General features: G+C 38.3%; 1 protein-coding gene across 1 annotated transcript; it reads left to right on the top strand.

Annotated features, from left to right (window-relative positions):
• The first annotated feature begins 408 nt into the window (after positions 1–408).
• TRHR (thyrotropin releasing hormone receptor) lies at positions 409–12,616 on the top strand. Its single transcript, XM_031552991.1, has 2 exons — positions 409–1,589; positions 11,949–12,616. The coding sequence occupies exons 1-2, from the start codon at positions 795–797 to the stop codon at positions 12,354–12,356; spliced, it is 1,203 nt and encodes a 400-aa protein (XP_031408851.1). The 5' UTR covers positions 409–794; the 3' UTR covers positions 12,357–12,616.
• Positions 12,617–16,369: the final 3,753 nt, after the last annotated feature.

Here is a 16,369-nt window from a genome sequence, read left to right on the forward strand (position 1 = left end):
AGGGAAGGGAAGGGAAGGGAAGGGAAGGGAAGGGAAGGGAGCTAGTTTTTCTTGCTTACTAAAACTAAGGTATATTTCTTTATGACAGCTCTGTAGGGGCACTTACAGTTCCCTGCAAAGCAGGGGGTAAGTGTAAATCACCAGCACTTCCACAAGGACACGGGGGAAACCAGAGTTTTAGAAATCAGTGTATTTTTATTGCCAGTCAGTTTCCCCTTTGATTCCAGGGTGGATCAATGTGATCGATCCGTGAGCCATCTGAGAGCAGAGGGAAAGCAGAGGGAAGCAAACCTGTGGAGCTTTACAAATCGCTCTCCCTTTACTTCCCGCTGCTGTCTCCACCCTCAGCTTGTTGTGGCTCCTCCTGGAAAGCGGAGATGCTGAAGGCGGCCAGGGCTGTATTTGCTCAGTCCCGTGCAGGGCTCCAGCCAGCTGGCAGTGCAGCAGGGCTGCCTGCTTTCCCTGCCTCCTCCTTCTCTACCGAGTGGAAATCTCCCCTTGCTGTGTTCTGACAAACACTTCAAATCAGCTATGAGAAAAGTTTTTTAGCCTGTGTACATGAACTGGAGTCTTGGAAGGATTAGCCTATCTGGTAATTGAATTTGCAAAGATTGAGAGTCCAGGTGCTTTCAGGTGAGTGGAGAACAGGACAGGAATGAGACTGTGATTATATGGAGAATGCTCTCTGGGGCTGTGGCTCATCCACGCTCTGCTCCACTCTTCCTTTTGCAGGGACCATGGAGAGTATGTGCTGAGACCAAGCGCCAGGCAGGAGCAGCAGCAGGCTGGTGAAGATGGAGAATGGCACAGGAGATGAGCAGAACCACACTGGGCTGCTGCTGTCAAGCCAGGAGATCATTACAGCTGAATACCAAGTGGTTACCATCCTCTTGGTCCTCCTCATCTGTGGACTGGGCATCGTGGGCAACATCATGGTGGTCTTGGTGGTCCTCAGAACCAAACACATGAGAACTCCCACTAACTGCTATCTGGTGAGTCTGGCTGTGGCAGATCTCATGGTGCTTGTGGCTGCAGGACTACCCAATATCACAGAAAGTCTGTACAAATCCTGGGTGTATGGCTACGTGGGGTGCCTCTGCATCACTTATCTCCAATACTTAGGGATCAATGCTTCTTCTTTTTCCATCACTGCTTTCACCATCGAGAGATATATAGCTATCTGCCATCCAATCAAAGCTCAATTCCTATGCACGTTTTCAAGAGCTAAAAAGATCATTATTTTTGTCTGGTCTTTCACCTCCATATACTGTATGCTCTGGTTTTTCCTACTAGATCTCAATACAGCAGTCTACAAAGACACTACTGTTGTGTCTTGTGGCTACAAGGTGTCCAGGAGCTATTATTCTCCTATCTACATGATGGACTTTGGAATATTTTATGTTTTACCAATGGTATTGGCAACTGTCCTCTATGGACTGATTGCTAGAATACTGTTCCTGAATCCCATCCCTTCGGACCCTAAGGAAAACTCTAAGACATGGAAGAATGACGTGGCTCACCAAAACAAGACTGTGAATTCCAAGATGACTAACAAGAGTTTCAATAGCACTATTGCTTCTAGAAGACAGGTAGGAACAGCAGTTTGCAGTGGCTTTCTGAAATCTAAAAACTTGTTTCAGAGATCAGTGGTCTAAATACGTGGAAGGGGTTAAAACATATTATCTCTTTTGATATGTTTTCAAGCAGAAATTCACAGATACATATATACATATATATAAATATGTATTCTTTCTTGCCTATTTCTTATCACCTACATCTATGACTAGAAAATAAATAGTATCCTTTCTACTGTAACAAAAAGCAGTTAGAAGTGTCAGTAAAGAATGAAATGCTTTAAATTACAGTTTCTTTATATTGCAGCCTATTAGTAATCCAACCAAATGCACAAAATGACTCTTCAGCTACTTTTGAGATCTGAGGAAAATAAACTAGCCTGGGAGTTTAGGAGACTTGTTGTTTAGCCCCCGCTAAGGCACTGTGTGACTCTGTAAATATAGTCAAATTCTTATTTTTCCTTATTATCTTCGATGCCCCTGTGAGCAGTCCACATAAACACATCTGTATATAAAAATGCCTGGTAAATGCTATTCTGTCTCTCAGAAAATATTTTCTTTTGTACTGATGGCTCAGAAGTGAGGCATAGGTCTAACCAGCTTCTTTATATATTGTTATGTATGCATGTATGAATTTAGTTAGTGGAATGATTTATGGCTATTTGCAATTAATCTCACTACCTCCCACTCACAAAGCTGTCAGCACAGTTAGTCCATTCCTGATAAATTCTGATGTATCACTTGGCAGATTGGCTTTCAGGATCAGGCTCCAGCTGCATCCAGCAGTGTGGATGAGCATGGAGGCGTGTGGCTCCACGCTGAATGCCTGGTTCATGCCTGTCAGCACCTGCTGCCAGGATCTGGAGCAGAGGGCTGCTCTGCCAGGTGGGATGCTTCCGCCTCTCTACTCTGTGCAGTCCTGCAGGAAGAAAGGCTGAGCTGCACACCCTTTCAAACAATTGAGTGCACCCTCAGGTTATAAGCTGAACTTTATGTTGTTTTCATGCTATGAAGATTGCTACTGTTTAATAAGAGGGATGGTACTCCTTAGTATGGACATAGATCTGAAAAGTTAACCGAGCAGCCTGCTAGAGCACCAAGAGCTTACAAAGCACGAGAGCTGTGCCTTGGAATGCACAACTGAAACATGTAGGCTAGATTATATTTAGTTATATCTCCAATTATAGTTAATATTCAGCCCAGAAGTCTTTAGGGTTATTATACTTTGTCCATGAATTAGTAGAAGATAATTTACTTCCACGTTCTCAATATCACTTCAGCATGCACACTTGGTAACTTCTGCTAAGCATCACTTGAAAAGCAGACAAATCTTTTGAACTGAGCATTGCAAAGAATTGATGCTGTTAAATTACAATGAAAACAGAAAATTGGGATTACAGTGTGATGTGTTTTTTGTCTTATAAAGGCAGCAGAGGTTTTCTAAAATCTCAAGCAACCTGTTGGATGAGACTAATTGTTTTATGAGTAAAGCTAGCATTTTCTCTGTAGTGCAATGCAGGAAGCAAAGCAAGGACAGCATGGCTTTTTAATTAACGTTTGCACAAATGCATTTAGTGCTTTAAAATGGAAAATGCAATTTCAAATTCAGATAATATAAAATCTCAAAATCTAAAATCATCATGTGATGTCCAGGATATGATCGTTAAAGAAAATGACTGACAGTGAGGTGCACAGTTCTATTCCTGCAGTAGCTCTTATATTTATCCAGGTATGTCAGGTACATTCTGACAAATGAAATCAGCTGATGTTCCTGTGATGGGTTGGCTCCAGACTGAAGCAAACTTCCATCCAGCTGCACCCTCACTTCCTCTGCAAGGATCAGGGAACAAAACAGAAAGAACAGGAGCAAGAAGCCGCATGGGATGAGATACACAGACACCTAGGGCACTTCCATTACATTCTTATGATTAATTATCTTAATTAACCAATTATGAGCTCGTATTTATATGACAGTGAGAATGCAGGTTACTTTAGTTTCCTCAGCCTTCACTCAGGCTTAAGCCAAGGCTTTTCAGAGCCTTTTTTGATGATTAATCCAACATGGCAGTATGTGAATTGAAGCACCCACTTAGTATGACTTGGATTGTCTGACTGGCATGGATTTAGCTTGACCTAGACTGTTAGTCATACCATTTAATTTTTTCTACCCACTATGTCATCTATGTTTTGTAAGTGTTCCTTTGTTGAAGTGTCCAAAACTTGCTAATTACCTGCATAAACGCAGGCTCTATCCTCTACTTCATCACACAGCAGCTACATTTCACCTGAAGAGAACCAGCTGAAGCTGTTTCTGACTCACAGCAGAAATAGATTCCATCATCTTGTTGTTTTTAGGCATTTTCTACCTATATTAGTGTGTTACTGTAAAGCATATGCTATCAACTTTGTCAGCTTCCAAGAATTAATGTTAAGTTTTAATATATCCACAATACTTTTTTTTTTTTTAATGTGAGTCATATGACTGTGTAATTTCAATTGTTTTCCTCAAAAAAAATAATATATCAGTTAGGTTTCTGGTAAGAAATGTAACCCAGAATTAGAAGCTGACTTTTTAAAATGTGAAGAGTAACTTAGAAGTTATCTAAAATTCCACATCTAGGATGCTTCCTCACACCCGACAACCCTCTGTTCTGCCCTCATGAAGCCCTACCTGCAATGCTGCATCCAAGTCTGAGGCCCCCAGCACAAGAAAGATATGGAGCTGATGCAGTGAGCCACAAAGATGCTTAGAGGGCTGGAGCACCTCTCCTACAAAGACAGGCTGAGGGAGCTGGGCTTGTTCAGCCTGAAGAAGGGAAGGCTCTGGGTAGACCTCATTGTGGCCTTACAATCAGAAGGGATACTGACTTTGTACAAGGGCTTTAAACTAAAGGAAGGGAGATTTGGTTTAGATATGAGGAGGGAATTTTTCAGAGGGTGTTGAGGCACTAGAATGGATTGCCTGTAGAACCTGTGGATCCCTGGTGGTGTTCAGGACCAAGTTGGATGGGGCCCTGGGCACTCTGATCTTGTGGGTGGCATCCCTGCCCATGGCAGACCAGTAGGAACTGGAAGACGTTTAAGTCCCTTCCAACAGAAATCATTCTACGATTTGATGATTCTATGAAAAAGGACAAGAGAGCAGCAATCATAAAATGGCATCCAAGATAGGTCTAACCTCAGAGAGGAAGCAAACATAGAGCAAACAAAATGTTTTCTAAAGATTATGGAGGTCAACTGCCTGAGATGAAACAGCGGGTGTATGGAAGATCAACACTGAGAGAAACAGGAAGGAAGGAGCTGACGACTGTAGAAGAATAGGTGGACCATGTTCAGATTCATTAGAACAAATACTATCAGTTTCTAACATAAATAAACACACTGCCACAATGAAATGGGGGAAAAAAGAGCTCAGACATTTTGATTTAGATCATTCTATGACTTAGAAGAAAGGCCTGAAATGTATTATAGAATGGTGAGTCAAGTGTATTCTAACAATTTCTTTTTCTGAGAGATCTATAGGGATTAGCTCAGACTGTATGATGTATCTGATGAATGCAAGTCAGCTCTTCCAGGTAGAAAGTGATTCTATGTTTTCATTCCTTTCCCTGCTCTCATCCTCCCACCCATATGATTTAAAAGTAACCAAACTGTGTTGGTTCAAAGAACATTATTTATTTCAGCCCAGTGTTTGTAAAGCCAACAGAAGCAAAATCTACTTACTAAATAGTCAGTACCCTAGCATCAACACCAGCCAAAGAACAAAACCTTCAAGCAATATTCAGGGCCCCCTGAAGAGTTCTTCATTCAAAGCACTGCAAGACAAAACTTAATGGGGAAGACAAGTAAAAAAGGTATATAAAAACGAGTTCTTTTTTTTTAACATCAAAATAGAGGGAAAGGCACAAATTACATTTTATTTTCTCATAAAGTACCTCAATTTCCAACACATTTTCAATAAGCAGCATATGTTACTGCGGATATTGGACAATTACTTAAATTGTGAGTTATTTGTTTACACTGCAACTGAACTCTAAGAGGGAAAGAAGCACCAACACGTGCTTATAGAACACGTCAAACTCCATTCTTAGATCCACTTGAGAAGAACTAAATCAATTTCACTCACGTGGGATTTGCTGAAATGTACTATATAGTGGAGATTGATAATTCTATTTTAGAGGATTTTTTAAAGGAAAAATGTTCTTTTCTGATAGATAGGCACTGCTTTTTATGTTAGAGTCCATTTCTAATTTGTATTTTCCATCAGGCTTTCTGTTTCCCAGAAGAAATAGAAGCCAGTTCATTCTACCTCTTCTTTGTCAGAAGCTATATACTTTTTCTAGAAAGCAATGAATCTTTTATTGCCACTGCAGAGCCTTTGATCAGGCAGTATAAGTCAGTAGGTAACTCCAGACTGTCTCTTGAGGGAAGATCTCTTCCAGAAGAAGGCCAACATTGATAAGTTCAGTTTTCAGAGAGGAAAGACTCATGGCTACATAGCATTAACCAGTATTAAGCTTGTTTTCAGTACTGAAGCATGCAGGTAAACTCTCAAGCATGTGCTTAGTTTGCTAGTTAAAGAAGCATCCTAAACTCCTATTAGGTCTGATAGAGCTTTTGATGATTGTGCTGAGTGGAGTTTCACCTGTTCACTGCAAAGGAAATAACCTTGCTAGACTGAAGATCATAGAGAGTTGAAAACATGACTTCTATGTGAAATTTTTTGAAGGCCTACAAAGGGTTTTGGTCATAAACAGTGACAACTTGTTCTCTGCAACAGAAGATTAAGAGAAAATGAAAAGGCAACTACCAGTAAAGTGGGACCTCTTTGACCACCTCTTTGATAAACTTTATAGGATATAGTTTTTGCTGAGAAATTTGCAAAATCTGAACCAGTGAAAACAGAATGAAATAGTTTTTCTGTACACATTTTCCCAAGTTAAATAGGAGGGACAATGACAAAGCAAATTTTTGCAGCACTCAGTTAAACTGAGTTCAAAGTACCTGAAACTTCAAAGCTTAATAGAGGAAAGATCAAGATGATTAGAATATGATTTCTTGACAAAGGGTATCTCTTAAGGCAAGACAGTTCAAAGTCCCATTTACTTTACTGAGAGCTGAAGAAAGAACTTCAATGCAAATTCAATGCTAAGAACAACTGTATGATCATTTGGATAGATGATCACAAGTCCTAAGAAGTGAATTAATTTCTACTCACTCACCAGAAAATACAGACTGTGAATTTGGGTTTTCCAATTAAACACTTAATTTGAACATTTAAGGAAGCCTCCTGAAGAACTTGTAAACTGCACTTATTACTATAGGACTAAGGTAAAAACTGCATTTATGCACACAAAGAGATTGAAGGTGTATATATCAAGTCATTTTATAAGCGAGCGGCAGTATAACATCTTAATTCTTTTCATCAGTGATTTGTCACTGATTTCAACACAGCCAATATTTTAGGGGCATTATTCCTTAAGATGTTTCACAGTCTCTAACAACATGCCACAGCTGATAGATAGAGGTACTTCTCAAGAGCCCAGAGAAAAAAATGTGTTTGAGATTTCACTACAACAGGCAACAAATCTGTCTAAGATGGAAGCATTCCTACTTTTGCTTCCTGCTAGGTATGTATTTCATAAGAGATTTCTACAGGCTTCTCTTAGCCTTTCAGAAATCCATTATATGTGTGATTTTACTCAATCTTTTTCTCTTACTGTATTATTCAGGTATTTTTAATTAGTTAATTAATTCTTACAATAAGCAACCAATCAAGATGTAGGTCAAAACACTCTCCTTTTAGTCACACGATACATTTAGTATCGTTTTCAACATTTCCTAGTCTGTGTGTTCTGCTCCATAGATGTATTTAGAGCAGTACCATTATCAATGATGCTGTGAGAGGCTAAAGACCTTTGGCTTGTTACCCCATTATACAAACTGTGGATTTTAGTTTCTTAGTTGCAGTTACAGAGGCAACTGCAATAATTAAATCTTTGATTTTTCAGGCTTTAGTCTATGAATCCGCTTCTTTGTTATTCCAAAACAGCCTGTTATTGGTACTTACAAACCATCCATACTGTTAAATCTTCCAGAAAACTCATTCCCAGACTGTATCCTAGTCAAAATGAACAGCAATTGAGGAACCTTATTAACTGCAGTTACAGGCACTTATAGCACATAAATAGCAATGTATATGTGCCTAAACTCAGTTTGGGGAAAAAAACTGCCTGTACCATTGGTCATTACTGAAAATTCTAGGCAAGAAAGATTCAGTAAAGTCAGTTCATTGCCCTATCATGAAGTTCATTTTCAACTTATATTTATATTTATACACATATTACAACTTAGCTTTGCACATCTGAAATTTAAGGTAATAATTCTTCAGTCTTTAATCACAGCCTTCTTTTTCCTTTGCATCAACATATAAAGAAGCCCTACTTAATTAATTTACTCCAAAGGGCAGGTGAAATAAATATATTTGCATTCTAACATGTGCACGCAACATGGAATCCAGGTGATGTAGGAACTGAATGCTTACAGCAAACTTAACAACTGAAAGCATTTTTCCCAAAGTGAATGTTTGAGGGTATTCTTAAGTCCACCTTCTGGAAATACATCAAAATACCAGCAAGACTGAAAGTTTACCTGTAAATGCTGGATGTAGATTACAGAAGACAGATGAGTTACTGAGAGACGTTTTTACTTGCAAACAGGGTTAAAAATACAGTTCTAATTAATTATGAGTGTTACAGAAGAGCAAAAAAAAAAAAAAAAGGCCAATCCATTATTTCAGTTTATTATTTTAAAAGCAATTATGCTGCACATGGTTGTCAATATTAAAATAAACACTTATTTTTCTTTATTTTTTCATCACCAGTTCCAATTCCAGTAACATTAAGTGTCCCTTGCTTGCAGAAATAGAATCATAGAATCATACATTTGCTCAGGTTGGAAAAGACCTTAAAGATCACCAAGTCCAAAGACAGCCTAACCACACAACCCTAACTCTAACAACCCTCTGCTAAGTCATGTCCCTGAGCACCACATTCAAATGGTTTTTAAACACATCCAAGTATGGTGACTCAACCACCTCCCTAGGGAGCCTATTTCAGTGCTTAACCACCCTTTAAGTAAAGAAGTTTTTCCTGATATCCAAACTCCCCTGACACAACTTGAGGCCATTTCCTCTCGTCCTGCCACCTGTCACCAGTGAGAAGAGACCAACCCTGCTCTCGCTGTAAGCACCTTTCAGATTTTGGAAGAGAGCAATAAGGCCTCCCCTCAGCCTCCCCTTCCCCAGACTAAACATGATAATGGTTGTTACTTGAACATTGGAAGGTTTAGCAGCTTATTTTATGTTTCTGTATGGGACAATGAATTCAGAATGTGGCAGTAAAAGCTGAAGGTCAACTCCAGTTTCACTGATACTGTCCATTTTAGGCATTCCATTCTCAAGGTGTTTATTAAAAAGATCAGAGGAAAAGAAACATTTTCATTTTACCAACAGAAAATGAGTTATTCAAAGTACATCAGAGCAAATTTCTTGAGTAAATAGAGGCTCACTAATAAGTAACACCAGCCAACAAATCTATATATGCATCTTTACTTCATAGTTTATGAGGTAACTGGTTGTTTGTTTGTTTGTTTGTTTGTTTTTTACTACTAGCTCAGAGATGAGGATGTGTCAACATTTCTAAAATGTTAGTGTCTTTCTTGTCTGTGCATAACATAAATGTTGAATTACTTACTTGCAAGTAGATTTCAAAATTTCCCCAAAGAAATTCCTAGATATCAAGGGAACTGTGAAAAAATGATATAGCTTTACATAGTGAACATGTTTATTTACTCTTGGAATGGAACGTTATGTATATCTCTCAAAGTTAGCTGCTAAGTCCAATCAAATTATCTAAGGGCCCTCTAGGATTGTTTAAAAAAGCAGGTTACCCTCCAATGAGACTCTTCTCTATGATGATGCAGTATGTGAAGAACTGCCCTCTATAAAGACTTCTCTATTCACTCACAGCAGAGCAAGCATGAATTCCAACTAGCAATGGAGAATACAGTTCCGTATAGCTTATATGAAATCCTCAATCACATCACTTAGTGCCATTTGACTGTATTATATTAATACCATACATCAATTTATTTATTTAATCCTCTTCCTCATTCTGCAACTTTCAATATTTTGGGTGATAGCATGTACACTCTCTGTTTTGCAGTGAACACCAACGAGCATGAAGGAGCCAGGAGTTGGATTTGATGATCCTTCTGTGTCTCTTCCAATTCAGAATATTCTGTGATTCATTCAAATCTGCAAACTGAATTGATCTCAGCTCAGAGTACTTTCTGCTGTCTCCATGATATACTTTATCTGGTGCTAAGAGCCAGCAATTGTTCCTTAAAGACATAATCAGAAGAAACTTAAATTGTCACTGATCAGTAGCTATGATGATGAATTCCTCTCTTGAGCTTCTGGTAGCAAAGTACTCCAATGCCTATGTGGACTATCACCTATTCTCCCTCTGAATGCCTGATCAATTGCAACACATCTGTTAGTTAGTTACATTGTTAGTTACATGTCTAAGCCCTACAAAGGCATACTGTTTTCCTTTAAATGTGGATTATTTTCCATATAAATGATTATTCTCAGTTGAATGGGCTTTCTCAGTTTGGAACTGCATACTGGGGCCTAACTGGAGGGATGAAAGGAAGGAGAGATAAGGAATCCCCAGTCTTTGTGAGCCAGAGCAGGCCAGCACTGAATCACAGTGCTCCTTGCAGCCTGCAGGGTTTCTTTCAGATTTGACTCAGAGATAAAGAAAAAAAAAAAAAGAGAAAAAAAAACTTTTTAGCTACCCGAGATATTCATATTTTGGTTTGCTCTGTTATGGTGATGATTTGTGCACAGCAGTCAAGAAAGGTAGTCTAGAAGTTGCAAGGAGATGTATCAGTCAAGTGAAAAAATAGGGAGATAATATTCCTCAGTCTGGTTTTTGGCTCCTACTGAACAGAACTGTAAAGAAATAAAAAGTGGGGGAGAAGGGCCGAGAATTATAGTATCAAACGATAGCCTTTGCATTTGTGCATTTCAAGAGATTATACATCTGATCAAAACCCAAACAAACGATATGCTCTAACTTCAAAGCATCGCTCTATGAGTGATTTTAGTGGAATTATCTGTCTTAGAGGCATCAGCTGAAACTCATCTCTTATTAATCTACATCTATCAGATCTGCAGGCAGTGAATTATAACCTATACAGGCAAATAATGTTTCCTGTGGCAACAGTAGCTGCTGCTTCATTACGTATATCTTCACGTACCCAGATTAGAAGGAATAAAGTATAACATGACTGAAGCAAAGGTAAAAAGTCATTCTTTAAAATATTCTGTCAATAGGCAGCAACTGCTTTATGTCAAGAAGAAAGGCAAACAGTAAAGGAAAACGCAAAACACAAAAGTAGCAGATATAGCTCACCAGAATCTGTCCACTGCTTTTCAGTTCATGCACACACAGTTAAGGAAATCATCCCCTGATGTACATGAGGGCACCCCTCTGTATTATCTCCTTGTATTTCCCATGTAGTCACATTTCACTGTACTTTCTACCTTGTTTTAATACTTTTCAAGCTTTCTTTAGTGTAGAGACTGGAGTTTAAAATATACAATATATGTTACAATATATTAGGACTTCAATTGCTGTATGTATATATAGTATATATTTACAATGAAAGTAAATTATAACTTAAGAGAAAAGTCCTCTTACTAGGTTTGTTTTTTTTTAATAAATTTTCAATTATTTCTTGTTCGTTTCAGATATCCTGCATATTCTCAAGGGCTGTTTTTTGTTTTACACAATAGATGAAAGCTCTTTTATTAATCAAGTCTTATGATAATCCCTTATATTCCTCTGCTTGTAGATGACAACTGACATTTCAGAATAAAAACCAAATAATGAAGATCTAATTAAATATTAGGATTTTATGATTAGGAATGAATCTAGTTCCTTTAAAAAATACTTTTGGCTTTTGAAACCCACAAGGTACTTTTTAAAGCAGATCATGTAAATAGATTTCAAATTGAATTAGTTTACAGAGTGTGTTAGTTCAAAGGAGATCTTCCAGCTTTTGCAGCTGAGGAGCTGCAAAATCTACAGTTATTTAACAAAAACTGGGAGGAACTTGAAACCAAGTGCTGTTTCTGTTTGTTTTTCTTACTACAGTAGAACTTTCTGAATCAAACACAGTTCTGAAATTCACAGCTGAAAAACCTGTCAGTAGTTTTGCTTTGGCCCTAGAGATTTCGGAAGATATCTGTTCCTTCCAAGCTGTATTAACCTGCTCACCTTGTGTCTGTCTGTGTTCCCCCAGGTTACCAAGATGTTGGCTGTGGTGGTAATCCTCTTCGCCTTTCTGTGGATGCCTTATCGAACACTGGTGGTTGTCAATTCCTTTCTCTCCAGTCCCTTCCAAGAAAACTGGTTCCTGCTATTTTGCAGAATCTGTATTTATTTAAATAGTGCCATCAATCCTGTAATTTATAATCTCATGTCCCAGAAATTCAGAGCAGCCTTCAGGAAACTCTGCAACTGCCATCTGAAACGGGACAAGAAACCTGCCAATTACAGTGTGGCTCTAAATTATAATGTCATCAAAGAGTCTGATCACTTCAGCAGTGAACTAGAAGATATTACTGTCACCAATACCTATCTGTCCTCTGCAAAAACATCCATTGGTGACACATGTCTGTCATCTGAGGTAATGGTTAATGCCTTTTAGTATTTGGTGTGTATTCCTTACAAAGCAGCGTGCTGATGTGCACTGGGTGGTACTGGGACAGCTTTCAGGTGTGGCAGCCTGGTGAGGGGCAGGGTAAGGCTGGTGGCGATGACTGGCATGCCACCAAACAGGACAATAACATTACTTTATCTGACCGGATCTGGAAACTGATGGTCTCAAAGTTCCTTGTGCTGGGCATGCTGTGACCGGGAGAACATGGTGCATAATGAACAGTCAGGAGAAATACATAGGTTAAGCCTTACTCCCCGACAAGCAGAGGGCAGTGGTGCGGTGGGATATTTTCTTGTGTGTCACCTTTTGGCTCCAGCTCAGAGTTAACTAACCTGGTAGCACCATGCAGATGGCACAAGTGCTGCTTCCCTCACAACAGCACTCCAGTCCTGCAAAGGCATGCCCATTTCCCAGCTAGATGCAAATCTCTCTAACCCAGCTCTCTTCATAGGATGATGCACGTTGCTGTTTTCAAGATATGTTTTTATGCAACAGTGCTTAGCTGTTCGTAAGTCCATATACATAAGATCTTACAATGTAGATAATTCACTGGGCGACTTTTTAATTTGTTTGCAGATATAATGGAGATGGAAGATATTTATTTCTCAGCTTGTTTCATCTCTCTAATTTTCAGGCCTGAGACACACCTTGTTCTGAGTATGCAGTCATACAAATTCTTCAGATGATCTCTTTGCACCAATCTGTATGACATACAAAGGCATTTCTGCTCACCAAATAGCAAGATTTACCGTATATCTCTACATACCTGTCAGTAACATGCAAGAAAACACAGTTTCTTGGGAAGTCAAAACAGTACAGTGCTGGATCCAGTTGAATGAAACACTAAGCAAAACTTTAAGAGGTGAATGGACTTCAGTGGAATATGCAAGTACTTCAGCTTGTGTTGTGATCTCCAAAACAGCAAGGCTGCTCTGCAAAGAAGTTTCTCTCAGTGAAACTGAGAGAACTGCCCTCCTACATGCTGCTGTGTGTACTGGAAGGACTCTCACCACATGTCTGAGAACAGCCATAACCACTACTTATGACAGTAACTGTTCTCCATTGACTCCATCCTCCCTCAGAAATACAGATCTAATTGTAGGCGTCATAGCATGCTTAAAAAAAAAAAACAACAGATATCTGATGGCAAAGAGTATGAAATCTTGATTTTTTTCTTTTACCTTGAACAGCATGAAATAGAAGGGCTTTTCAATCAATTCACAGCAAGGAATTAAACAAATTAAAGTAAGAAGCTTTCAGAATTCTCTCTTCAGCAAGCTAGTTTAGGGATGGAACACTTGAAATAAATCTTGTCTGAACTTAATATATATTGAAGACTATTTGGCAGGCTTTTACTAGTTAATTTTGGCCTAGTCCAATAGCTGTCTCTCAAGCTGCTGCTAGGGGTTTATAGCTTTGATAATGTCTAAGGAAAAGAAGAAAATACAGTAAAGAAGTCAGGTTTTTTTTCATTTTTTTTTTCAGACGGTATCCAAGAGAAAACATGATGAAAGTATTGCTACTTTTTCTCAATGCTCCAAGTTCATTGTAATGTTTCCTTTACATTATCACCTTTTGTACTGTTTTTTATGATCTGGAGCCAGAAACAGAAGTTGATATTATAGGCAATGAGTTTCTACGCTCACCTGCTGGGCTTGGTCTGCAGTTGATTCAGCTGCAGAGGGTGCTGATCTCCATGGCTTATTATCCCTGTTCCCTGTGAGAAGCCACCATTGCTTCCCAGCTGCCAGCTTAGCTACGTGCGTACTCTTCTCATTGCTCCAGACCTGTTCGTGTTTGTGCTAAAATTATGAGAACACAAACTCAAGACAATGCCTGTGTGTTATTGTTTGTTATGAACTCATACAGCTTTTGTGTGCAACATTTAAGAAGCTATGAAAAAAATATTATTCTACTCAAAATCTATCCAGTGTGGGCTAAAAGGATCCTCAATAGCATCAGTGGAGGGGCACAAGAGAGGCAAGTCAGCCAAGCAGTTATGTAAGTAATAACAGTAACTCAAAATTACACATTTGTCGTGACCACTTTCAGAGTAAATCAGGTTAAACTGGAACTCTTACAGGTTGACAATACCAGAATTAAATTCTGTCCTTCGTTTGCCTTCTTGCTCCAAAAGTATCTCTGCTTTCTCAGCCTGTACTTCTTTTTAAGGGCCATATTCTGAGTAAGATTTCAACAAAGGTCTGGAATTCATGCATGCAATTTCGTATGCACCTTCACGTGCAGTAGCAAAAAAGTGAATGATATCAGGCTGTACAAAAATAAATAACTACACATACAAAATTGTGTGCATAAAGATGAATTGCAGATGTAAATTCAGGTGCAGTTTTAATTCATAATTTAGTGTGACTTTACAGATGTTATTCTGAAATACATTCCAATTTTACACTTACCCATACAGCTGAACTATGAAACTTTGGTAGAGATCTTGCTGGTGTGACCTTAGATCTAGTACTATGTTTGTTCTTCTGTATATAATAACGGCAACCAGCCATTTTTCTTGTATCTACACTGTACATCAGATAAGTGAGACTGCATTTAAAAACTTGTGTGCTTTTGTTTATTAATAATATTAAAGCAAACTTTTTTGCTAGATGTGATGTCAACTACAGACTGAAGTAATATAATTATTTATGTTCCTTTGTAACATTTAGCTTGAAAGAACTGTCTGAAGTAGAGCAATATTGAAATCCATGTTTGTATCCTCATTTCACATGGCTTTGATATAAGAGATGATGTTCTTACTGCACTGTTATTTGGAACTTCACTCAATAACTGACAGAAGAAAACTGCTCTAGCATTTTATTTTGGAGCTACTGTGAAATAGTGAGATGTTGTCAGCTTCAGTGCTGGTTACTTGTGCAGATGAGAAAGGTTTGATGTATTTAAAACACAGTAGTTGAAATTAGTGCACAGCCTCCTGGAGGAAAGAGTTAAGGGTATATATTAAAGCAGCTCCAATAACACTGTGGAGGGGTTTATGATACTGCTGTGGAAATGAATGGCACAAATCAACTGATAAAGTTCCCACTAATTTCACTTCACAGAAGTATTGCCCAATACAGCTGAGAGCCTGATGCTCCTTTAGAAGTTGCTGACTAACTCTAGTACTACACACAATCAACCACTCAGCTTTTGCAAGTAGAAAAACCTTCCTAAATTGTTTTTAAAAAGCCATTGTAAAAAACAAAAAAAGAGTTGAGTGTTGTCACCATGGAAAAAAAAAGAAGCTAAATTGTTCTTTCAACAATGCTGCGCATACTTATTTCTCTTTCAATTACTGTATGAATTCTGTTGTATATAATTATTCTGTTACAAACTGCAGTGAAATTTCAAAACAATCTTGCAGTATTTAATTTTCGCTTTTTGAGATGGGGTTTTATTTGATGTTTTGTTGTTTTCTTGTGATACTTCATTGTTACTCAGCTGCAGTGGTACACTAAGTAGTAGTGAGCATAAAAGGTTCAGCTTTTATGACTCAGACACCAGAATCCTGTCACTGTTGTACTGAATTGTGAAAATTTGTGTGGAAGATCAGTTGATCCTGAAGGATTTTTTTTTTCACCTACCCAGAGTCATTCTAAAATCATTCCATTACTATGTGTGGCTTATAAAATTATTACTAATATGATCGTGAAATTGTTCTGTGCAGAGTCTCAGAAGTGTACTGCTGATAAATATAGTCCTCCAAAACAGGAAGAACAATTTTTGTTCAAAATAAGCATTTTGTAATTATTTGATGCATGCAGCTATGGAGATTAATTTGTAGTGGTTTTTTTGTTTGTTTGTTTGTTATTGTAATAAAATACCAAACAAGATTATTATATTGCAACTTGATTTTTAACAAGCACATGAGAACATACTTTTAGTTCACTTTTGCCCTGGTTCTATTGGTATTCACAGAATCACAGAATCACAGAATTGTAGGGGTTGGAAGGGACCTCTAGAGATCATCGAGACCAACCCCCCTGCCAAAGCAG

Source organism: Meleagris gallopavo, chromosome 3 (assembly GCF_000146605.3).
Source record: "Meleagris gallopavo isolate NT-WF06-2002-E0010 breed Aviagen turkey brand Nicholas breeding stock chromosome 3, Turkey_5.1, whole genome shotgun sequence".
Taxonomy (NCBI): domain Eukaryota; kingdom Metazoa; phylum Chordata; class Aves; order Galliformes; family Phasianidae; genus Meleagris; species Meleagris gallopavo.

Excerpts from the sequence above, each read along its gene's own strand:
- TRHR (XM_031552991.1), top strand. The coding sequence starts at position 795 with ATGGAGAATGGCACAGGAGATGAGCAGAACCACACTGGGCTGCTGCTG. Across the intron at positions 1,590-11,948 it reads CTATTGCTTCTAGAAGACAG|GTTACCAAGATGTTGGCTGT; the intron begins GTAGGAACAGCA and ends GTGTTCCCCCAG.